General features: G+C 34.9%; 1 protein-coding gene across 1 annotated transcript in view; it reads right to left on the bottom strand.

Annotated features, from left to right (window-relative positions):
• Positions 1–27,424, bottom strand: part of TRPC4 (transient receptor potential cation channel subfamily C member 4) — a 228,693-nt gene that overhangs the window by 101,528 nt on the left and 99,741 nt on the right. The window contains exon 3 of the mRNA XM_017951196.3: positions 9,304–9,822. Within this exon, the coding sequence (XP_017806685.1) occupies positions 9,304–9,822 (519 nt within the window). The remainder of the gene's footprint in view (positions 1–9,303; positions 9,823–27,424) is intronic.

The raw sequence follows: 27,424 nt of genomic DNA on the forward strand, positions 1-27,424 counted from the left end.
TATTACTGTTTTGGTGACAATATATATCTTAATATAAATAGTTTGGAGTACTTACTATACCAATAGACTTAAGAAAAACAAACTTTTCCTTTCTTTTTTCTTTTTTTTTGAGACAGGGTCTCACTCTGTCACCCAGGCTTAAGTGCAGTGGTGCAATCATGGCTCACTGAAGCCTCAACCTCCTGGGCTCAAGTGATCCTCCCATCTCAGGCTCCCAAGTAGCTGGGAGTACAGACACACACCACCATGCCTGGCTAATTTTTTTATTTTTATTTTTTTGCAGAGACAAGGTTGCACCGTGTTGCCCAGGCTGGTCTCAAACTCCTGAGCTCAAGCAATCCGCCTGCCTTGGCCTCCCAAAGTGCTGGGCTTACAGACGTAAGCCAGTGTGCCCAGCCGAAACTTCTTTTTGATATTCAAAATAGTAATGTAACCCACAAGAAACAGTTGAATGTTTATAACAAGTATTAAAATGTTAAATGATGAAGCTAACACTTTCCTACAATTTCTGCTGCATAGTATATAGTGGAATCAGAAAATCATGCATTTTCTGCATATGCTTAGCCTTTCATATTGGGGGCCCAGGAACAGACAAAAAATAGTAGTAGTAGTAATAATAATAATAACAGATAATAATAGATAGCCACTCTTTCATGAGCAAATATGCAAGGAAATATGCTAAGCTCTGTACTTGCATTATCACATTTCATCTTCACAAGGCAATCTATTTTAGGGAAGAGAAAATAGAAATGCAAAGGATAAGTTGTCCAACACTACGTCCTTGGTTACAAACAGAAAAGAGCATTATATCCAATTCATAGACCTTATTTATTTATTTATTTATTCTATTTTATTTATTTGACGGGTCTCATTCTGTCACCCAGGCTGGAGTGCACTGCTACAATCTTGGCTCACTGCAGCCTCAACCTGCCTGGCTGCAGGTGATCCTCCCACCTCAGCTTCACGAGTAGCTGGGACTACAGGCACATGCTCAGCTAAATTGTTTTTTCTTTGTAGAGACAGAATTTTGCTTTGTTGCCCAAGCTGGCCTTCAGCTGCAAGGCTCAAGTGATCTGGCTTGCCTCGGCCTCCCAAAGTGTTGTGATTTCAAGAATGAGCCACCACAACCCACCTGTTCTTTTACTTTTAATATGATATTCTATTTGAACCACAGAGAGATGAGTTACTTGATACCATTAAAACATTTTCCCCATAGTTCCTAGACCTTTAGATGATCAGAAACTTACATGGAAGAAGATCTGTCTATTGTGTATGTACTAGGAATGGAGAGGTTTCCTTTCTCTATACCCTAGGCTACTTTTCCCAGGACAGGGAAAATGTTAATGTATGAGCCCTTTCCTTCTATGTGCCGATCAACAGCCATCAATAATTCCCTGCCTGGTTGTCTTTCCATTCCCCAGGTCTACTCCTCCATTTTAAATAGGATATTGATTTCCTACCAGACTCTTTCGTTTTGAAGAGAGGGAAAATAAAGAAATGAAAGCTCTGAGAGTCCTGAGAGATGAGCAGGATGTACAGTAGGTAGAGAGGATGGCTTCTGGTTCTGGGAAGCCATAATAGAGTAAGGAAATGGCAGGGTGGACAGTGAGGAGAGGAGAAAGATGGGAAAAATTTGAAATAAATTTCATGGGATGTCATGAGTGCAAGGACTTATTGAAGGCAAATTTCTGCATGCAAAGTGCTATGTTTAAAAACTGTCCGGGCAAGTTTGATAATCAGACACATTTGGGAGCCATTGTCTTCTCTACCTGAGAGAGTCAAGGAAATCTACAGAAGCTTGAAGTCAGAGGCGAAACCTTAATCGATAATTTTAAGTGGTGCTCAACCTTGATTGCACATTAGAATTATCTGGAGAGTTTGAAACTCAGAAAGTTTCAAAGATGTGGTGAATATCCCAGATGTTCTGATTTAACTAGTTTGAAAGTGGGATATATGCAGCAATGTAGTGTTTACAAACTTCCCAGGTGATGCTAATATGATCCAGATGAAACCCATTGCAATAGATGAACAAAGAAATAGGGCCGACCTCAAGAGATGCCTTAAAGGCCTAGAAGGGGAAATACTGCAACAATGTTATTAATGTTCCCACTTGGCTGAAATATAGACTCTAAGCAGTGATGGTGGGCATTAAGAAAGGTAAAACTGAAAAATTTAGGCAGAATCTACATAAGACTGCTGTGGCAGTTGGACTTTATGTGATAGACACTACAATGCTTAACACAGAACTCTAGTGATCAGATTTACAGTCACCCAAACTGAGGGTTTCTCTGGGCTTGGGATTTTCAATTGTATAACTGGGAAAGTTTTTCCTAGATCTGCCTCTCCAATAAATAAAATAAAACAAAAACCTTTAGTAGTGTTGTGAGTAATGTTTTGGAGGAGGTTAATATTAGAGGCAAGACATTCAACTGGAGAAGCAAAATGTGAAAACAAATAATAAAAGGAAAAATCAACATTTCTAATAAAGGAATGTTTCTACCATACCAAAGGGAAAACAATAACTAATTTTAACAGGGGTATAATTTAAGGGAAGGTTTTTCAGAGAAAGTGGTATTTGAAGGGACATTGGAGGACATGAATCTTTTCAAAGCAGTTTAAACATAGAAGAAGCATAAGGGAAAAGGACATGGTAATTGAATCTCATTCAGATAACCCAGTGTGTTAAATAAGAAAACCAAACTGAGAAGGCTTTACCAACTTTACTTACATAAATGACTCAGCTATGAAGGGGAACACCATAAGGACTATGGTGTTTTCTCTCATGTTTCTCCCAGTAGTCTCTTGGCTCTCCTTCTCTAAGTGTTATTTGATGCCCATGAGAAAAAGTCTCCATAGCATGACTTTTTTTGTTTTTTTTTTTAGATGGAGTCTCGCTCTGTTGCTTAGTCTGGAGTGCAGTGGCGTGATCTCGGCTCACTGCAACCTCTGCCTCCTGGGTTCAAGCAATTCTCCTGTCTCAGCCTCCCGAGTAACTGGGATTAAAGGCACCCACCACCATGCCCAGCTAATTTTTGTATTTTTAGTAGAGACGGGGTTTCACTTTGTTGGCCAAGTTGCTCTCAAATTCCTGACCTCATGATCCGCCTGCCTTGGCCTCCCAAAGGGCTGGGATTATAGGTGTGAACCACTGCACCTGGCCAGCATGAGATTGTCAAACTTATTTTTTAAAACTTTTCATAGCAAGAGATATTTTTCCCCAAATTATATATACTCTGGTATGTCAGCTACAGGCATAACAAAATATGAAAGGTATGTTTTACACATCCCAGATTAAACAAGAGTGAAAAAGGAGAAAAACAAAAGTTGAAGACAGTCAGTGGTTAAATGGTCAGCTATGCTGTCAAATTTGTAGCAAGTGCAAAGGTCTAGCATGACTGCTGACCAGACACCAGAATCCACTGGATCTAGGAGGAGAGAATCACTGTTTCCCAACACCAATCCAAGGTCCTTATGAGATAGCAAGGATGCAACATTATCATTAACTTATCCGTGTGATTTTTTTAAAGATGGGTAGGGTACAACCTTGAAGGTTAGTAATTTCAAATCAAAAAATATGTAGAGAGAGATGTTATTGTCCCTCAACTGCTAACAGAAGCACAAAATGACATCTTGCTATAGATCTCAGATATGTAGATATCAGGTAGATAAAGAACATGAGTGGTATTTTTAATTTGTTTGTTGGTTGATTTTTAATATGAAGTTCATATTGTAGTAAGATTGGATTTAAATGATTATTTATTGCCTTTTCAAATAAAATTTGAATTAACCTGTTGGCTTGATAAACTTATCAAAAAAGAGTTTATAAAATAAAGGCCATGATATACAGACAAGTATGGTTCTAGGCAGTTTTAAGAAAACACAGTCTGCAGTGTCTGCTCTATTTGTTATTTAACTGGTTTAGCACTCTTGCGATGCACCCCAACTCTCACCCAAGGTGTCCCTTGGTTGTTAAGACTATACCCTATGTGTTTCCTGTGTCCCTAGATTCTCCCCCACCTCCCCTGTCTCCTTTCTGACAGCAGTCTTGTTTCTTGCTTCCATATCAAGGGGTTTGAAATAAATCAAGAAACAGAACCAAGAATCTTGAGATTAAGAGAGCTTTAAGGAGCCTGTAATTCTGGAATATTCCAAATCAATTTAGTTTACCATGCCATGGATAGTGTCTGATTGACATGAATCTCTTCATATTTTCTCCATTCCCCCAACACTGGATAAACAGAAGGTTAGGAGGTCATGAGCAGAGGGCTGTTCAAATGTTGATTTTTCTCCTTCTTCAACAATCCCATTAATGTATGGGACAAAACCCAGATTAGTTCCAAAGTTTAAACTAATGTTGCAAAGCTGCTGAAACACCTTCATGAAAGGGAAAGACTATATATATATGTGTGTGTATGTATGTATATATGTATGTATATGTGTATATATGTATATGTATATATGTATATATACACACACACATATACACACACATATACACATATATACATATATATATCTTATACTATTTACTGTGTAGAGATTACTTTTCACTTAAATTTGAAACGCTATAGAGAGTTTGAATTGTAATGTTTTTAGACAGAATAATGTATTTCCTTTCTTTTATTGTTATTCAACATCTAGGCTACTCTGCCTCTTAATTAGTTACTTCACAATATTGTGAATCGTGTACTTAAAACTAGGGAAGGTCTTTGCTGTAAAAAATAGTTAAGAAGTGCATTAAGCTTCCTATTCACCTTTAGTAATCTTACAAATATTAGGCAAGAGGAATGACTACATGAAAGTAATTTTAACTGCCACAGACTCTGCATCTGCAAAAATCATGCCAGAAACCAAAGGACAAGTTCTTTGTCTAAGACATGTCCTCAGTCACACCTCGCCTTTATGTTACACTCAGGGGAAGAATCAGTTTTAAGGGTATGACTACATGCTTTTTGTTTCCAGCTTCCTTTGATATTATTCATTTAGATGATTGACATTGGGATGGGAGTGCTTGGTCAAGGGAGCAACCTTAAACCTTAAACCTGTCCCATCGCAGAATGGTACTTGAAAGATTTTTGTTTGACACGGAAACATAAAAGTGGAGTAAGAAAGAAAGGAAAAGCAGGCTTCACACTCTCTGAAGAAATCAAGTCCTTCATCACAATGTGAAAACAAAGAAAACTTCACATTGAAATGCAAAGCTTTCATTACAGGGGAGCTGAGTCATAAAATAAATTCATGTGCTCAACGAAACTAGGCTAGTAGCTTCAGTTTTCTCAGGTTTACCCAGTGTTCGGCAGGATGATGTCTGGGTGGAGGCAATATGGTGTGATGGTTAGAGCAAAGTTTTTGTAGTTAAGATCTGGATTTGCAATCTGGCCCCAATATTTAACAGAGTAACACTGCACATTATATAACCCTCTGTGACTCTGGCTTTTTCATGAAAAAACCAACAACAAATAGTTCATACTTCAGAAGTGTATTTGGAGGTTTAATATAATAAACAATGCAAACAACTGAACCCAGTTGCTAAAATACATTCATTTGAATTGATACAAGATGTTTCTTCTACTAATATATGATCAATACAATTACAGCATCATTAGCCTAGAATTAATAGAAATAATAAAATTCTTCTTTCTATGATGCTGCTGCTTAGAAAGAATATATAAAATGAAAATGTAAAAATATCTATGGCATGCAATTAACACAGAGCTTTCCCTTTGGATGAAATTAGAGAAGTACCAGAACAAGTCTGCAATCAGATCCTGGCAACATTAATTGTTTTAATATGTTGATTCATAAGGAAACTGTTATTAGGAGATTAAACTAAACAGTGCAATTTATTCAGGCAAAGAAACATGCAGGGAACCATCCAGATCTAAGAGCATCTGTGACTTCATTCAGGTGCATTCATCACCTAGCACCTTCTGTATGTCAGGGGCTACAGTATGACTGGTGAGTAAGATGGATGTGTTCCTGACACCGCCTAGAGGAGGAGATGGAAAAGTAATAACACAATGCAATTTAGGGTGTGTATAATGAGGACATTTATCCAAGAGAGTCTACGGAGGGGTTTGCTCCATAGAATGCTCCTGGGGTGAGACAAGACGTGAGATGATCTTTAAAAAGTGTGCAGGACTTAGCTATGTGAATGAAGGTTAATGAGAAAGCATTCCAAATCCTGAGAGATGGACTAAAGACAAACCTCAGACTTGTTTAGACCAAATCAAGGAAAACTTTTGGTAAGAAAGATATGAAGCAAGACATGCTAAAGCAGAGTTTTCTTTAAGGCACATGATCTTACTAGAAAACCTTTAATATTTGAATTTAATAATTTCTGAATAACCTAAGAATACATGCTGTAAAACACAACTTATGATTGTAAAAGGTATATATGAAAGTAAAATGTTATTCCTGAATTTTTAAAATTATGCTATCAGTTATCCAATGTTATTTTGCTTTGGGAAAATCATCAATCTGAGAAAAACATACTCTTTGATAGTAAATGCAAGATACTTCAGAACAACTGTGTAAGAATTTCATTTTCATTTTTTTCTCCATTGAAATCTCAAAACATTTTGAAAGGAAAAAAATACCATACAATGTCTTTTAAAATTGTATCTTTTGGGGAGGATTGCTTGAACCCAGGAGTTTCAGATCAGCCTGGGCAACATAGCAAGACATCATATCTACAAGAAAATTATCTTTTAAAAAATAGCACTAATTCTTATTTTTTTGTTACATGCTAGATGTTTTTTGCTATCCTTTATCTTGTGTTATTAGGCTCTATCACCCTTCCATAACTTCATATAAGCAAGAATACAAACATCTTAAGAGAAGTGTTAGAAATTATCAAATGTCTTCCATTGCTTTGCTTCTTACATACTGAAGATGGGATTAGAGTTATGGCTTTTTCATAGGTTTTGACATCGAATGCACTTTTTATATTTATAACATATACAGAAGAACATAAGCAAAGAAAACATGTTCAGAAAGGAAGAACATTTTTAGTGGTTCAGGAACAAAATGGAGAACATATATTCAATGTTTTATTGTCTCTCCTAATAGATGATAAGCTGTATGAGAGCAGAGACCTGACACCAGGGAATCCCAAGTGCCCCGTGCGTTGCCTGGAATGTGTTCTGTGAAATATATGTTGAAAGAGTTATTAAGGAAATTAATACATGACCAAAGTGTATTAAATGCTTTTTAGTTAAAAATATAAATATAAATATGCAAAATTCAAATTACAATTTCTATCTCGAACAACTCTTTAACAGGAATTTGGCAGCGCCAGTTAATGTAATATCATTGACAGCATTCTGTTATGAGGATATGGTAAAGGAGTTTATGAGTATTTTGTTCCCAGGCTTTCACAAAAGTTATTGTGGCCAAAGATGACATTAAATCAGCTCTGATGGCATGACCAAAATGAGTGCAGGCAAAAAATAAATCTGAGTTCATTCACTGGCTGCAGAGAGACCTAAAGAGCAACAGGTGAGCAGGGCAGGCTGATTCTGGGTTTTCTGTTTCATTTCATGAATTGCACATCTTGGGAACTTTATTCCATTCAACGTTTGTAGGATAATGTTAACACTAACAGCTATGGCATAAGAGAAAATCTTTGCAATCATCGTGTCGATTCTTTAAACCCCTTCTCCAAAGAAAAATTAAAGAAAGCAAAGCATACTACTGTGCTAATATGGATCTTTAAGAAGATTTAGGCCACATCGATATCTCAACATCGTTCCAGTCTAAAGCCTATAATGACTTCTTATCTTCCCATTTACCAGTTTGAATATCTTTCATCAATGTATCTTATCGTGGTACAGTAAAATTATTCTAGTTCATTTAAAATGTTAGATCTCTGAGTCTAAAACATAAAAACCTAAGAAAATGAGTTAATACTGCTGACATGGACTCAAAATAGCAAAGGTGATTTTAGAGTTAGAGGGAATGGACACAAAAGACGCTGTTCACTTCACTATTAAGGAAAAAGTTCATTTCACCTTGTTTCTGGCTCCCGTAACAACCAGATCAGCTTAACTAATCACATAACTAAAGGAAAAAATTGAGAAAGCAAATTCAGGTATCTTGAGCCTTGAGTATTTAGTGAGTAGCAACAGACAAAGCAGCCAGGGCTTACATGGGATCATCAAGGCCAAATTCAAGAGAAACTGAGTACATTTTACAATTCAGAAGTCTTTTACTTTTTCTCTTTCGTTTTTCATCTTACATAGCATTTCCAAGTATTGTTCTGGAATAGAAAATTGCTATCATTTAAGGGTGAACAGAGAACCAATATTTTCTCCAGATAGAAGTAAACAGTCTTTTGAGAACTCACTCAAACACAAAGCAATTATGCTGGGCGATTAAGGGTAAGAGGTATGAGATTACGTTATTTAATATAGCATTTATAATTTATGGACATTTTACAATAAATTTATTACTCCCTTGCAATGAACTTATTTGGTTTCTTATTCCTGACAAATCAAAAAACTGAGCAAGACATGAGAAAAGTTTTAGTACTTACATCTGCTATTGTACTAAAGTATTTCATTTTATTAAGAATTTATAATAATGTATTTATTGATATAAATAAAACAATACTATATAATTTACTAAGAGTCTTCACACATCCACATATTTCACACTTCCTAAAAGCCTATGAGGAAAATGTTGTCTATGTATACAGCTGTCACAGAGCACCTGTGGGGGATTGGTTCCAGGACCTCATGCAGATACCAAAATCCATGGCTGCTCTAGCCCTGCAGCAGTTGGCCCTACAGGATCCATAGATAGGAAAAAATCAGCCTTCCATATCTGAAGGTGCCACATCCTATGAATGCTGCACTTTCCATCCACATTTGATTGAACCCAAGGATGCAGAACCTGCTGATACAGAGGGCTGAATCATATATGTATATTAAATCCATTAAGCAGGTGAGAATACTGAAGCTTAAGGAAATCTATCTGTGACCCTCTAAAGTTACAAGACTTATAAATAGCAGAGCCAGAAATCTCAGTCTGGACATACTAAAATTCATTAGCTTTTCCATTATACCGTACTCGATGTGTACATTTTAACACAGAGGCCAAAAACATCAATTATTAAACAATTTATTACCACTCTTCAATGTGATTCATAATTATTAATCCAGCAGACAATAAATGTCATCCACTTACAGCTGAATAGAAAATGCTCTAAAACTCAAAACTAATTTTGTGAGTAGCAGTTTGCTTCACTGTGTGTGATTAAATTCTATGGCATTTTGATGGATCAAGTCTGGCAACACTCACCTCTTTTTGACGGTACTTAATGGCCAATTTTAGTCTTGCAAGATCATTTCCACTTTGTTCTTCTATGAGACTATTGTCATCTCGGTAATTAAGAATGATTTCCAGTTCTCTAGAACTTCTTGTCTGATCCAGTAGGTCCTTAGCAAATTGTTTGCACTGCCGTGACAGCTCTTCATACTCCGACTTGAATTCATTTTCCACCTTGCTCAGTTCCTGAAGCTCCCAACTTAACTGAAAGGCTGTGAGAAAAGGATCTTCGCTTGACAGTGCAATGAGAGAGGGACTGGCCAAGGCCTTGTAGATGTTGAGTCTGGAGCGGGAGTGACGGAGGCTGTCCACATCTGAACTGGACACGCATTCCACACAGTTACAGCGGACCTCGTGCGGTCGAGGCACCGAGACTCCTTTCTGAACCAAGAGTTTTATTATCTCATAATTGTTTGTATGGGCTGCCAAAATGATTGGTGTAATGTCCGGAGTGAATTCAGAGAACTGCTTATCAAGCAGTATAGGAGGCACCTAAAAAAAAAAAAAAAAAAAGGCAGAGGTAATGAATGTTTATTCACTTGTTCAAGCCCATGAATTTCATATACCATGCTACAGCAATATGGAACAGGGTTCATATGCCTTTGGCCAGTTCTTTTTTTTTTTTTTTCAGGAGAGCTATGGCCTTTTCCCCTACAAAAGACGAGACAAAATTGGAAAAAAAAACTTTCCAATATGATACATTATTCTTTTTTTAATCTGAGTTATGACATTTTACAGCATTTTAAAATAGGTGGTTATGGAAACTTTACTTGATGAAAGTCTTTCTTTCTTTTAAATAAGCCCAACTTGTGTTCTGGCTGACAACCTTTGCTTTGCTTTCTCAGAGATGTTGACATCCTAAATAATCAAGAAATACACTCAAAAACAGCTAATGATTTGTTTTAAACCCAAGTTCTTTCTCTGCAGTAGAAGTCCTTTAATTCCTCAATTAGGTCTTGTCTTTTGTTTGTTTTTACTGTGTTTTAGCTTCTGCTTTCCTATCATTCAGCCTAGTGACTAAATGTGGCAATAAAAATAAGTGGGCTGGCCTCATGCTTCCTCCTTTCATCTGTGCTTTTCGGGTATATTTTCCAGATGACAAGAAGTGCTCCATAGCTAGCATTACCGTTTTATTAGAAATAAGCCAAGCATTGAGTAAAGTCAGCAATGTGAATTCCACTGAGTCAGGTCACTGATGTGTTTATGCATGACTTCCTTTGGGTTATACTCTAGGGATGGTAATGATGAAAATAATAATAGCTGCTATTTAGTAAGCATCTGCTAGGTACATTAACCCTCACCCTTTATTATTCACATTTTATGGATGTAGTTCCTCAGTGAGTAAGTGGAAGGCCTGCAATTTGACCTGCAATTTCCATATACTTTAAAGACCTTATATAATAAACACAGATTCACCTGTCTGACACCCAAGCCTGAGTGAATTGCACTGCACTATGTTGCTTTAGCACTTTTAGTTTTTTATTTTCGCTGGCACAAAGCCATAGAGGCATTTATGAAAAGTAAATGCTACATAAGGGCAGTTAAACAGGCATGGCAGAAAAAATGATGATGCACGCCACATTGAAATATGCTGCTGGAAAAATGAAGGAAACCACAAAAGGATCAGAGGAAAACCATGTGGAGAAAAATGACACTCATGATGACATTTCACTAATGCTACTTTTAAATATAGGTACATTTTTATATGTGGATAATTACATACATTTTAAAGTCATCTGGCCATATAGGATATCCCTTGGTTTCACCAGAAACACTAAAGATAATAGGAATGAAATGATCTGTTTAAAATTTTCTTTACAGAGGTATGCAATTATTTAATAGTGAAGATGGTAATAAACACTTTTTGAAATGTGCCTGTGAATACTAGGGTGACCACACTGCCTGTTAAGATAGTGTTTTACATTTGTGCACTTTGAGGCCACTATGAAGGTAAATAAAGATTCCTTGGTCACAAGCACTGCAATCTCGTGTCAGGAAATCTGATAACCAAGATGGCTCCTAAGTGATTAAGGTTTGTCAAGTGGATGCAGTGTGCACCTACCTGACAAAGTGAGAATTCACGTCCCAGGTAAGACTGAGTGGGACAACTTGAGATTTCATTGTGCTGTTCAGAATGGTACAAAATTTACAACTTATGTATTATTTCTGGAATTTTCAATTTAATATTTTTGGACCACAGTTGAGTGTTGGTAACTGAAACTGATGAAAGTAAAACTTTGGATATGAGGGGACTACTGTACTTTTAGTGTTTTCTGTGGCAGACAATGAGGGAAGACAAAACAATGTAACTAAATAATTTCCTATATTAGATGTATATTTAAGTGACAGATGTAATTTGCAGGCAATTTCTGGATTCAGTACAATTTCATCTTGTATTTCTATGCTTTTTTTTTTTTTTTTTGAGACGGAGTCTCGCGCTGTGGCCCAGGCTGGAGTGCAGTGGCGCGATCTCGGCTCACTGCAAGCTCCGCCTCCCGGGTTCACGCCATTCTCCTGCCTCAGCCTCCTGAGTAGCTGGGACTACAGGCGCCCACCACCGCGCCCGGCTAATTTTTTTTTTTGTATTTTTAGTAGAGACGGGGTTTCACTGTGGTCTCGATCTCCTGACCTTGTGATCCGTCCGCCTCGGCCTCCCAAAGTGCTGGGATTACAGGCGTGAGCCACCGCGCCCGGCACTTTTCTATGCTTTTTAAGCTGTTAAGAATTTGAAATGTATTAGCCATAAAATATATCTTTGTAGAATGTTGCAGAAAATTTTATTTTAAAAATAAGTATAATATATCCATACTGAATAGCACACATTGTTTTCAAAAAATAACAGTGTAAAAGTATTAAAGAGAGATATAGTAAGTTTATTAAAATATGTGAGAATATACCAAGAATAAATCTGCTGTTTGAGTTTTAATACTCAATAAACCATTGCATATTTTAACATATTTTAATTTTTAAAAATATAAGAACATTTATAACTATAAACGTATCTAATTTTTATGTCTTATAAGAAACTTTATTTTTGAAAATGATTTTTGAGTGGAACTATTCTATAGATCCACTCATAAGAATTGATTGGTCAGTAATGATATGGTTTGGCTTTGGGTCCCCACCCAAATCCCATCTTGAATTGTACTCCTCATGTATAGAGGGATATAGTTGGTGAGCAGTGATTGGATCATGGGAACGACTTCTCCCATGCTGTTCTTGTAATAGAGAGTTCTCACAAGATCTGGCTGTTTGATAAGTGTCTGGCACTTCCCCCTTCTTGCTCTCACTCTCTCCTGCTGCCATGTAAGATGTGCCTTGCTTCCCTTTTGCCTTCTGCCATGATTATCAGTTTCTTGAGGGCTCCCCAGCCATATGGAACTGTGAGTTAATTAAACCTCTTTCCTTTATAAATTACCCAGTCTCAGGTAATATCTTTACAGAAGTGTGAAAATGGACTAATATAGTAAATAACTATTTTTAAATTATATAATTATAATTATTTTAGAGCTTACTCTTACTCTAAAATGTATTCTAAATTTAACATTATATGTTGTCTTTACCACTAATTGCCTGGCACCCAGCTGGTCATAGAGTGTTAGACATCAGGAACTGATTGTCTTAGCTGGACTCCACGGGGGACTCTGCTGGGACCCTGACTCAGTCAGGCAGGCAAAATATTAATGTTTATCTAGGTCTCAGGAGACAGGTTTGCATCCTCTCCGATTGCGTGAAGACAATAAAAACCGAACAAAAGTGTTTTAAGAAAATAATTGCCTGTTATGGAGTACTAACTACATGCCTACACCAATTATTACATGGTTTTTGAAAGCCTGAGGTTTTCTTATTCTCTCATCACTTCTACATTTATTATATTGCATTCTTCTACGTATGAAAGTTCTCCCTCTTCTCCTTTTTGTTGTGGGATATTGCTGTGACCCCATGAATTCTTTCTTTTATTTAATATATTATGATTCATTGCTGTCACTATTCATTTTATGCTTGTTATTAAAGTATAACATACATATACCAAAATGCATAAATATTAATATACAGCTTGATGACTTTTAAAAATCTGAATATGCTTAGGTAACACAACCCAGATTAAAACCTAGAAGAGTGCCTGCACCTCACAAGCCTCCCACTTGTTACTCTTCTCAGTTATTCCTTTTCTCAGATATACTCACAGATTTAATGGTTATCAGTATAAGTTACTTCCACGCACTTTTCAAATTTTATATAAATAGAATCACAAAATATGTGCTCTTTATGTCTAGCTTTCTTTGTTCAACTTTAGTTCTTTGAAATATATTCCTCTTATTAGTAGCAAAAACTGTTTTTTCAATTCTGCAAAATACTTCCATTTCTATTTTATTTCATTTCATCGTTGATGACATTTTTGTGGTTTGCAGGCTGGGGCCATTAAGAATATTGCTGTTATGCACATTTTATTTCTGGTTTGAAAATGAGAGGAAAATGTACGTGTATGTTGATCCTGTATATTGGGAAGGAATTTTCTTGTCACACAGTTTTCTTAAGCACTTACACCAACTTGTCTGGCCACCGCAATTATACTTGGTTTTATGTATTATATTTATGCCATATACAAATAATTTCTTATTTATTATCAAAAATGAGTGTTGAATTTTGTCTAATGCCTTTCCTGTTTCAATGGATATAATCATATAATTGTCCTCCTTAGTCCTAAAAGTATGGCAAATTATATTAACGCATTTCTGAATATTGAAACATTCTGGCCTGAAATTATTCCCACATGGTCAAATGCATCATGTTTTCACTTTGGCAATTTTTTAAAAATTTTTTTATTATTTTTGTATTTTAAGTTCTGGAGTACATGTGCAGAAGTGCATGTTTGTTACATAGGTATACATGTGCCATGGTGGTTTGCTGCACCCATCAACCCGCCATCTACGTTAGGTATTTCTCCTAATGCTGTCCCTCCCCTAGTCCCCCACCCCCTGACAGGCCCCAGTGTGTGATGTTCCCCTCCCTGTGTCCATGTGTTCTCATTGTTCAACTCCCACTTATGAGAAACATTTTGGAATCAATTTTCCTAAGTGAGATGGATTTCTAATCTTCACTGTGCTGTCTTTATCAAGTTTTGGTATCAATGTGAAGTTTTCTTCATTAAAAGAATAAGAATGCTTTCCTCCTGAATGTAGTCTACTAGTAGCCTCCACCTGCTAACTGGTCCAGGTTCTTCCTCAGTTTTAAAACACAGGAACAATGGAGGACCAAGCAGAGTCGATGGACAGGGCCCAACTATTTCCACCCAGCATAGGACATGGCTCATTAGGCAGCCGTATCCTCTGGAGCTCCTGTTTACAGTGGCAGGAACATTCGTCAGCTCTGCATCCTGACTTCCGCTTCTCAATCCTGCTTCCTTTGCTTTTAATTTCAAAAATGCTATTCGAAATATACACAAATGTAAGAAAATGTACATTTTATTTTTGCTTTGAAAATGAGAAAAGAGAGAGAGAAAGAAAGAGAAGGGTCTGATAAAAGACTTTATGGTTAACCAGCTAATAAAATAGAAGCTTTAATAAAGGAAAGGGGGACCCTATGGTTACTATAAAATTATTAATATAAAATGTAAACCATCCTAAAGAAAAAGATGGGTCTTTGGGATCTTCAATTCTTTCCCTCCACTACTGCAAATGTGATTTTTCTAATATAGCAACCTGTTCAGGCAATTCCCTTTCTTAAAATGGTTTATAATTACTTTGATTGATTCAATAATTTATTCATATATTGAATCAACAAATATTTACTGAGTCTATTGTCTGGCACTGCATTCGATGTAGAGAATTAAGAAAACTGAAGATAAAGCCATTCAAATCCTCACAGAGATGACTGTCGTATTTGACAGAAAAGTGGAACACAGATTTCCTGTATCTCCCAAGCAAACTGAATCAAATGTTTATTTGCTTCAAATCCAACATCATGGTAGGTATCATGAGAAATACACAGAAAAGTAAGAAATGAGTATGTGCAGTGTCACGTCCGATGATAACCAAATTTTAATCTGAAACTTTCATTTCTGAAAATTTGCCCAGTACTTTCCAAAATCTCAGGGTAGTTTTTCTGCTTTATATATATATCCTATATTGGACTGGCAGAGTTAGAATACAATAATAACTGTAGAAATGTGCTATAAGCCCTAGAACATAGCAATTATTTGCTAAATACAGGTTTTTTTGTTCAGTACTAACAAGAATACGGTACTGCGCAACATTTTACTTTCCTTAGCAAGAAGCGAATAATTGACATACTTGGAGCAGAGAACTGCAGATGCAAACTGTTCTTTTGGAAGTGTTAGAACTTTCAGGCTGCCATTCTTTTTCTACTTGGCAAAGTGCCTAGCAGATAGGTGGTGTTCCATAGATGACATATCGATTTATTCTGCACACAGGTGACTGCCATTTCCGTAGGGTGAAGCCACTAAATCAGATTTCCAAGCCTTCCAATTGGAAACTGAGTCAATCTCAGACGACAAGGAAGGGCAGACCACAGATAGTGAAACAATGCGAGGTAAAGTGACCCCGTAAGATTTCGCTCTCAGGAACGAATCTCTCTCTAGAAAGACCAAAACACCACTTCTGCCCCCCTCCCCCTCCCAGACCCTTTTTCTTTGCTAAGTTTTCCTGGCTCTCCTTTCACAATGTCCTAATGTTACAGCCCTTCATTTGTACACGAATGGTCTTTGGGGTATATAGAGACTTAAATTCCCCAGTCCTTTTCCCTAGATGGCTGGCACATTTAGCTTATTTCAGATGTTATGTCCCAGGATTACAGATTTGCAGGTGCTCAAACAAAAAAGAAAATAAAGAAAATAACTTCACTAAATCTTATAACAATAAATCAGGTCACTTTAATGCCTTTCAATTAATTAACAAATAATTACTATACATGAGCAATATACAAGGCAATGTGCTGGTGGTAAAAATGTGTTTTGCCCTCTAGAAACATAATGGAAAATTCCTCTCTCCCTAAACACACACACACACGCGCGCGCGTGCACAGTATAATAATACTATACAAATGTTTTTTTTTTTTTTTTTTCTGAGACAGAGTCTCACTCTGTCGCCCAGGCTGGAAGTCTAAAATATAAGTCATTTGACCTCAGAAACATTTAGAAAACCCAGAAAATGGGCTTGCTGCCCCTTTGTCATGCTTCGTTCTCAACACAGTCTATTTTCTATCTCAATCCCTCTCCTTTGCTTTATTCAATGTCTCCCATATGTACTCTTCCTCCTTCCTTTTGTGGTTCCATTGTTACAAGTGAAGAGCACATTTTTCTAACACATAAAATAAATAGGCCATTGTAGGCACTCAGTAACTATTACTTTTCCATTAACTTTTCTTCTTAAATTTATAAAGTTTTCCATCTAGTATATTTAAGGACATAACCCTGCAGATGAAAATCACACTGTGTTTTATTTATTTTGCTGAAGTCAAATCTATAGACATAAAGGCATTACACCCAGGAAAACGTTTTTGCATTAAATGATATACTCACATTACTAAGAAGCAAACCACGTACTCCAAACAAACTACTTTTAAAAAATAAATTCCAAGTTATTGAATCACATATTTCAGTCAGCAATCTATAACAATAGTAGAAGAGGCAATTAAAAGAGGATCCTGAAATTAAACCAAATAAATGCCCCTGTTTTTTATATTGCGTAACTAACCATAGGGTTGCTTTGGCTTTTATTCTGTCCAAACTTTATAAATTTATCTGTTCAACATTTTTTTCTCAATTTTACTGCAAGACTAGTTACATTAATAACTGTATTATTCTGATAACATACAGCATTAAATATTATTGATGTATACAAGTAATCCATTAACTTAACTTATAACTGATTGCTATTCTTAAAAGGTATCTACGTATTTCACCCTGAAGCGACTCAGCACCAATCTGAAGCACCTATTTTAAAATACAGAGTCTGATGTTTTACCTAAACGTATTAACTTTTGCCATTAAAAGTAACGGCAAATACGTCATAGAAATTTATCTCTGTCACTGAAATATACGTGTTTGAACCATTATTAATACTGAAGTCAAAATTTTTTGGAGAGAAATTCATTCTGAAGTGACATTCATACAATTTAAGGGTATTCAATCTATTAAATTCAGTTTTTACAAAATAGGTTATATTGAGTAAAAACAGTTTGCTGACCTAATACTGTTTGGTGTACCCTAGATTTTAAGAATAAATGGATACATATTCTAAGCTGGCTCTTTAAAAAAAAAAAAAAGGAAAGAAAAGAAATAGGATCTTACTCTGTGGCCCAGGCTGAACTGTAGTGGCATAAACACCAATCACCTCTTTCCTGGGCTCAAACAATCCTTTCCCCTCAGCCTCCCAAGTAATTGGGACTACAGGCATAGCACCACCATACCTGGATAACTTTTTATTTTTTGCAGAGACAGAGTCTCACTATATTGCCCAGGCTGGTCTCAAACTCCTAGGCTCAAGTGAACCCCCTCCCCTCAGCCTCCCAAGTAGCTGGACCACAGGCACAGCACCACCACGCCTGGATCATATTTTTGTAGGGACAGCATCTTACTATATTGGCCAGGCTGGTCTTAAACTCCTAGGCTCAAGTGATCCTCCTACCTCAGCCTCCCAATGTGCTGGGATTACAGGCGTGCACTCACTTGGCTCTATTTTTAATTAGTGATACAATCCTGTGAAAGTCTCTTAAAGATATTGAGGGGCATTTTTTTATATGCAAAGGAATATCCCTTGAAACATGAAATTTCTGTGACTCAAATGCCTTTTTAAAGTTCTAGATGATAGTAAAATAATAGAAACTTTATGAAAAAGGTGTTTCTTTTTTCAAGGGCTTCAATAAAAACGTGCTAAATTATTTAGTTGCCCCTTGTGTTTAGTATCATTGTTTTACTCTAATATATCAAAAGCAACACTTAAAAAAACCCTCAGGATAATAAGTATAAAATTTATCTCTTTCATATACAGAGACTGATTTCTAATTCAAATCAACACAAGAAATTTCAACTTAAAGTTATATTTAAAATTTTATATAGAGTTATATTTAAAAATTTATTTGAAAACAGTAATTTAGAACCTAAATTTATACACATGAGCACAAACTACTTGCACGAAAGCAAGTGGATGTCATATGAATGAAGAAATCGACAGATGAATGCATGGATGGACAGGTGGATGAATAAGTTAGGTTACAATCTTATCGAAGCAAAGTCAAAAGTATTAGTTTAGGCTCAAACTTCTGCCTTGAAAGACTAAACAGAATTCAAATTTGCACTTACACAGACAAAAAATTCTTTCTTAGTCCCAACCTAGGACTAATAATTTACCACGATGTTCATGACAACTGATGGATAAGAGCAAAGACTCTTCTGCTTTTTACTTCTTCAGTGTGGTTGCAACTTTAAATACACTATATATATATATATATATTATATTTTTTTTTCCTGAGACGGAGTCTTGTTCTGTCGCCCAGGCTGGAGTGTAATGGCGTGATCTTGGCTCACTGCAACCTTCGCCTCCCAAGTTCAATTGATTCTCCTGCCTCAGCCTCCCGAGTAGCTGGGATTACAGGCATGCACCACCACACCTGGCTAAGTTTTTTGGATTTTTTAGCAGAGATGGGGTTTTACCATGTTGGCCATGAACTCAGGTGATCCACCCGCCTCGGCCTCCCAAAGTGCTGGGATTACAGGCGTGAACCACTGTGACTGGCCTAAATACACTAATAGTTTGATTTGACATCTGATGAAACATTCATCCAGAAAATAATTATAATAAACAGCTTGTAAGAAATTTGGCACAGTTACATACATATGGCTCTAAATCAGGAGTTTTTAAATTTTTGTGTGCCATGGACTTCTTTGGAGATCTGAAGCAGCCTGTGGACCCTAATTCAGAAAGAACTCTATTTCTAAACAAAATCCATAGTATTATACATAAAAATACATTTAAATATATTTACAATATACCGAAAAACAAATATGCACTGCGGTAACATATGTGCCTATTAGTACATTAAGTAAAAAGTTATACTGGAAGATAATTAGACTACTTTTGAAATAATAAACATATAGGTATATCAGATATATAGTGTAATAGTGATATGATAGGAAAATATCTATAGGAAAATATATTGACAAAGACACAGGCATGGCTAGTGAAACTGATTTTTGGCCTACATTCATAATTGAAGGAAATTACCTGAAATTTAGTGAAACTAAAGATATATTTTTTCACATCTTCGTTCACAGATATCTTTGAATTCTATTTAGCATATTCCTAAGTTAAGAAGCTCTTAAGTCTAAGTAAATTAGACTTGGAAGACAAATACAATTTTTAACTGGAAAGCACCAAGCAGATAGTCTTTTGTAGGAGAAGTAATTGGAAAATTAGGAAGACTTTCTAGAAAGGAAGGTATGATATTTGAAACTTTTTAAAAATTACATTTATATTTATTAAAAAAACAGAATATTGTATTATCATGGATGTCTTAGAGTATCAAGTTGAAATAAATCACAACACACACACACACACACACACACTTCATGCGGAAAAATTCTGGAGATTTGGGGAAAGATGCAGAAGATCTAAAATGTAAATAAAAGTTACTGAAAGATAAAGAATACCTAGAGAAAAGTCAAAAGTGAGGCATAAACAACCAGAGAAATTTCTTATTCTAAGCAAATGATGAGTCTGTGCACCGATAGTATTTCCAGGTATTTGGTTAAAGTAATGATAACAATTATGTACAATTAAATATATTCCGGTGAAATCCCAAATGGGTGAGTAGGGTTCAAGGTTGGAAAAATTTAAAAAAACAGCACTTTATTTTACTGAGTCTCTTAGGTACAACATAGATCTTCCTTAATTTACTTGACATATGGGCCTCTATATTTCGATTAGGGGTAGTTTGCCTGTTCATGTAAGTTACTGACTTTTGGCTTCCATATTATTTTAAAATCATTGTATATATAACTACTTTTATTTATGCTTTAGTTTTGTATTTTAAATGAGCAATAAACAAAAGTCTTGGTTGCTAACAAAGTAAGAAATCCTATTCTACATCAACAAAGATCAAACAAAAATTAAAATAAAATGTAAAATTATCTGGTAAGGACACCACTAAAATAATTGTTAGTATGTTGAATCCAAAAGTGTATCAAAGGGATAAAGTAGAGTTTATTTCAAAAATGCAAATTATTTTTATAATTATGATATTTTTAGCTATCAATCATTATGGTAAATAATATTTTTCAATGTGATGATATTGTATGTGAAACAGTGTTTGAAGAATTTTGTCACTATTCCTAGAAATGATAAGGATTATTTACCAAAAACCAGTAGCAAAACGCATAATAAAGAATGAAAACTTTTTTCATTAAAATTAGAAATGAGATGGAAATGTTTATTCTCACCATCTTACTCATCATTATTTTGGACTTTCTACATAATGCAGTAAGATTAGAAAATAAAATATTAAGAAACAAGACAATCTGTTCCTGTTTGGCAGATTACATGGTCATATATTTTGAAAAACTCAGAGATTTCAAGTTTAGAAGTATTAATAAAGCTTAATTCGACATGCACATGCAGTACAAAAATCTGAACTTTTCTTGATATTAGTAATACATCTTAATAACAGAACTGATTACATATAGAATGATAAAAGTTAGACATTATTAAGTGACAATGGATATAATAAGTGTGAATAGATTATGGAAAAAATAAAACCTTATTAGGGCATAAAATAAAATCAGAAATATGGGAAAATTATTCTGTTTGTGGAAAAGAAGACCTCATAGTAGGGTTATGTTGATTTTTTTATAATAAATATATGCATTTAGTACCATTTCATTAGAATATTTTTGTTTATATTGTTTTATTTAGAACTTGATAAAATTGTTATATTAATTGATATGAAGGAATATATATCCAAGAATGGCTAAAAAATATGAAATTGAGACTATAATCCAAGAATATAGTGAGAGAGATGAATCACTTGAACAGAATTTTGACCAGAATTACTTTTGTTTATATATTTAAAGTTTATATGTGAAAAGTGAAATTTTTATTTATTTGGAAAAGCCGTTCATTTACTAACTGGCACTAAAACAATCTTCTACCCAAGCAAAGTTAGGCTATTCATCATCTCACGTCATAACAACAAATTTGAGATGGGGTAAATATTTAAATGTAAAAAACAAAAAGCAGCACAATTTTAGAAGAGTGATTGTCTGCCCTGAGATTGAGAGCTCTTAAAGCAAGATTGTAAACACAGAATGAAAAACCACATATTTTGTTATACAATTATTGAGTGGAATGGCCAAAGACACAATACATACATAAAGTAAAAAATAAGCTAATAAACTACAATAAAATGCATTTGCAACATACGAAACATACTTAACATCATACACAGAAAAAAAATGTAAATCAAAAAACATCTTATAAGCAATCCAATGGACAAATAAGCAGTTATAAGCAGGTATTTTACAGAAGAAAATCAAAGGGCTAGAAATATAAGAAATGATGATTTTTCTCAATAGTCAAGGAAAAACAACTAAAAAAATAATGAAATACAAATATTTGTCCATCATATGGTCAAGTTTGAAAAGCTATGGAGACAGGCTCCCCCATTCATTGAAAGCTAGAGGGATAAAATTTTATAGCTTTATGGGAGAGTATGTGGCGTTTATACAAATCTCGAGACGTCTTACCTCAGGGAATGCTTCCTACAGAAAAGCAGGGACAATGAGAATATTTCTTTACATTTATTTCATCACTTTGTGTCCTGATAGAAATTTGGACATCACTTCCATGTTTTTCAAAAGAGAAAAGTTTGAACAAATTGTACAAACATATTCTTGTGTGAAATATTATGATGACGTTGAATATTTGAATTAGCAGGAATGTTGTATGTATCATTCCAGAGAGATGCTCCTGAAGTTTCATTTTGTCATGCTGGAGAGTTGTAGAATAATTATTTATATAAAGGTTCCTTATTTTAGGCTCTTTAAACATCAGTTGAGAATCTACTTTCTATCAGATATTGTCCTTAGTATTATCTCTATCTGAACTACTTTATTTGATGTGCAAAATCCTTTATAATTAGGTCAATCTCTATATTAAAATCTACTGTGCACTACACTTCAGTATGCTTCCTATGGTTTGAGCATTTCACCATCAAACTTTCCATACAGCTTTTTAAATTGGTGTTTGCCTTTTCCCTCTCACTTATCCAATTCTGCCACTCAGAACCCATCTTAGTATTATAATTTTTATGATGTCTTTTTGTAAAATTGAACTGTCAATGGGCTGCTTTTTTTGTCTTTAATGGAGGAAGGGGGAAAGGGAAGGTATTATAACTTTCCTACAAGTTAAGAGGAACCCATTTTCAGAAAAGGAGTTTCTAAGAATAGTTAGGAGGATGAGTGCATACTCCACAATTGCAGATTCCCTTATTTCCATCGCAGGCTCTTATTACAAAGTACACCTAACTTCACCCAAGCTTTAGTACAAGTCCATGGCCCACAGGCTGTATGTGGCCCAGGACAGCTTTGAATGCAGCCCAACACAAATTTGCAAACTTTCTTAAAACGTTATGAGATTTTTTTGCAATTAAAAATACTCTCATCAGCTATTGTTAGTGTTAGTGTATTTTATATGTGGCCCAAGACATTCCTCTTCTAATGTGGTCCAAGGAAGTCAAAAAATTAGATACCCTGCTTTAGTTAGTGATGCATCCAGTATAAGTAAGGATAACTTAATATCAATAACTACTTTTACTTTTTGTAAAGCAAACATTCATTTGAAATTGCACAGACTACTCTTTATTGGAAGCCCATTTTCAGTCTACTTTGAATTAAAAATACCAGCAAAGACTTACAGCGTTGATTTGAAAAGGTATATAGGGCACATAGTAAATACAATCCTATGATTGAATGACAGATTTATCTTAGAAAAATGGTATGCATTGATACAAATGAACAAGGATCTGGCTAAAACTACTTCGATTAATTGATGTTGTAAATGCCAATATACTTGGAGTCTAATGATAATAAGATAAGGAATAGCTAACCTGTACGAAACACTTGCCATGTGCCATGCCCTGTGTGGTGAGCTTGTTATATCTCATCTCAGTCCATCCTCAAAATAATGTTTACATATACTGTTATTGTTATCCTCTTTATACAAAAGAGAATGACAGGCCTCAGAGAAGTTCAGTAACTTGCTCATGGTCATACAGAAATCCATGCAACCTGATTCCAGAGTCTAAATTCTTCATCAATAGATGATATGTCTTCTAGGTAAGGCAGTTGCAAATTGTGGGAACAGCTCAGGTAGCAAGAATAGGAAAACGTTCATTAAATCCTGCCTCAACCATTTCTAGCTGTGACGAAGCCAGTTAAGTTCCCCACATTTCTATTTTCTCATTTCCAAATGTGGGCATTTGTTCAAGATATTTCTCATTAAGGAATAAGAACTGAAGAAGCATATATCAAAGCCTTCTCAAAGTTAATTCCCATAGGACTGTGGTGAAGATTAAATGTGAAAGCATGTTGTAATCTATAAATCACTAAATAACATGGAGGTACTACTGTTATGTGACAGTCCTAGGATTGTTAGGAGCAAGACCAGAAAACTGTCTTGTTCAGTTTGACCAGATTCATTTGTTTCTCCTCACATAAACACAGTCCCAATTATAGTGCTTGATTCATCCGAAAGGTAGAACAATAATTTCCTTGTGGGCCAATTTTGTAAGGTAGATGTCAAGGTTTATGATGCATGCTTTTTGTTGCTGAAAATTTAAGCTGTGTATCTCCTGAAATGGCATCTGCTTCTTTATTGTGTACTGCTATATATCCATCAGGAATAATAATTAAATATTTTTTTGTACTATAGGTAAATACTGGAGAAATATATTACAACTCTTAAGGAGACATCAAACAAATAGCAACTTTAAATCACCACCAGGTTGGACTAGGATGAATCACTAAAGGAACTTGAGGGTTATTATCACTAACTCTTAGATTGTTTAGTTCACAGACTTCACTTTTTAAAAACTATATAATATGTACATGTATATATGACACTGAAGGGGAATCTACTAAATGACATTTAAGTAAATGTTAAGTTTGTTGAAAATTTGAACTGTGACATTTCGAAATTTAGAGATGGAGAAGATGAGGAAGGACCAGTAAAAGATATTGAGAAAATAGATGGTGAAGTAGGCGAAAAATAAGGAGAGTGTGAAATCCTGAAGTACTAAGGCACATATGGAGGCAGGTTGGTAGCTATGGTGGTGGAAGCATATGGAAGTTTTCCCACGATTGATGATGTTATTTTCTTAGTAAAATAGAAAACAAGGCTTCACCTGAGGAAGAGGAGAAAAGAAATGGGGAACTTGTTGAAGAAAAGAGAGAGAGAGAAAAAATGAATGAATCTTCTAGGCAAGTGGGAGGGTACCCAGGAAATGTAGTAAGATTGCTGGGCACCACTGAGCACCCACTTGAAATTAGTGGTCATGCCTTTAGCGTGAAACTAGCTCAAATGGTTATATGCTTTCCTTAGCCCTCTCTGGCCACCTGAGTACAAGCATACAATAGGCAGAGATTGGACTAAACCAAAAATGTAATTTTACCAGATAATATTACAAAACAAGTGAGGCAAACTTGTCTTCAGGCGGGAAACCACAAGGATGAACCATTGATTTTAAATCAGGGAAGCAACATCACAAGGGATGAGGGTCAAAACATATTAGAGTATGCACGGGTACTAGATAGAGTGAGCAGGGAAGAAATTGTGATGTTGGGGTAGAATAGTTAATGATAATACCAAGTCCAAGGGTGGCCGTAGTAGGAGGTGACTAATGCAAGATGGAGTTAAAGATAAATGTCTGGGAAAAAGGAAAGTAGGTTAAGGAAGCCAGCATAATTCTAGCATTGTCCAGGTGTACAGTCAGAGAATCTGGATAACACCATTGTTGAAGAGCATGACTAAATCTGAGGCTAAAATCTCCAAACAATGAGATTCTATAGAATATTACTATTGGGGTGGAGACACTAAAAGGAAGCAACAGCTGGGTATGAACAAGGACCAGTGGTGTGACGGATGCCTGCTAGGGAGACTCAGATCTCAGCTAGAAATGAAGGGGCTTTCAATAAAGTTTTCTATTTTACCTCTTGAAACTCCTGCACAATTTTGGGTTAGACAATTCAAATGTTTGTTATTGTCGAAATACTCCCTTTTTATAAGTATATATTATACATATTTTTCTATATATATTTGTATATAATTTTAAATTATAATTTCTTGATGCTAGTGTTCATAATGTATAGACCAACTTTGATAAGTGTCTAAAATGCATTTGAATTTTATATATTAATATTTTATGCTATGACTTTCATAAACTTTCATATTGTTACAATAATTTATCTGTAGATGATGTTTTGTTTTTATGTAGACAAATTATCTGAACACACCTTTTAACTTTTCCAGTCTTCATATCTTTTTTGTTTGTTTTTGTTCAAACCAGGGCCTCCAGTAGAATTGCATAAAAAGTAATAATGAGAAAGCTCATTTTACTGATATTAACATGAATGTTTGTAATATTTCACTTTTCAGAATGATATAAACTGTAGATTTTTTGTTAGATTCTCTTAATCAAGTTAAGGAATATCTTTTGTCTATTCCATTCTTGGTTTGCTAAAGTTTTTTTGCTTGGTTTTGTTTTCCCCTATCATTGATAGCTACAAATTTTATCAAATGCTTTTTTTTCTTTTTGCATCTACTGAGAATCTTGTGTTTCTTTCACCTTTATCTGTTAAGGCAATGAAATACATTACTACATTTTTCTAATTCTTGCTTACGATTTTTACTTATATTTTTGAGTGAGATGAGCATATTTTTTTCTTTCTCATGTTGTCCTCTTCAGGCTTTGATTGCAAGGTATACTTACAAAATTATAAATATTTGTGAAAGATTGAAATAGTAAGTTCCTTGAATGGTAGGGCTTATCTGATTTTTTAATGATGTCTTAAATATATTAATCTTTTTGATCTATCATATTTATTTCAAATATTTTAGCCAGGTTCTAATTTCTGTGTGCAGTTTTATTATAAAGATTGTTAATATTACTTTCATCTTGATTATCAAATCTATCAGTCTCTTTTCCCCAAAAATTGTTCAGTGTAGACCAGGTACTAATTCATTAAAATTGGGCACCAACATATGGGAATGAACACTAGGCTTCAAAGCATGTCCACAGGATTTTTTTATAGGCTAAATATCTGCTTACTTTAAGCTTTATAGTCTTGTTCATGTGCAAACAAACCAGTAACCTTGGCAAAAGATTTAATGTTCACCAATATGTTAAATTGATAGTGTGATCTCTTTTAATCCACGTGGAATTCAGCTGTTATTTGATATGTATTTCTCCCATGATAGATTTAAGTCTTTTGAACATCATTATAATAGTTACACTATACTTTAATTAAAATACCCAGTAATTTAGCTAGTTACCACCTAGAATTTTAGAGTGTATATTAATATCTCCTATATTTTGACTGCATGAGAGAATGTGTGAATATGAGTAAATTTTTTCTTTGGTTTTGCTTTCACTAAATATTACTAAATTGCTTTCCAAAAGGATTCAGTTCCAATATAAATGAAGAGTGTTTGTTGACCTGTGTTAAATATAGAAGACTGCATAAGTGCCTTGTTGTCTTTTGCTGATTTATCATTCAGTGTTAAATAGAATTATTTTGATTAATTTTATTATATGCTTTGTAAATTTTTCTCTTCTAGATATATTTGATGTTTTTTTAAATGCACAAATGAACACTTACTCAAATAATTCCATAGTTTACTTTGAAATAAAAACAAATCCTTTAGAGATTAAAACCACACCAAGATGAATCATCTTTTTTCCATTTTCCATTTTTCTTCATTAGGTTTGTTTAAAGCATGCAGCACATAAATTAATGTAGATTTACATTAATGAATGAAAGTTGATATAATTATGTTAAGTCCTACAATTTAAGGTTCTAATG

Source organism: Papio anubis, chromosome 15 (genome assembly GCF_008728515.1).
Source record: "Papio anubis isolate 15944 chromosome 15, Panubis1.0, whole genome shotgun sequence".
NCBI classification, from domain to species: Eukaryota; Metazoa; Chordata; class Mammalia; order Primates; family Cercopithecidae; genus Papio; species Papio anubis.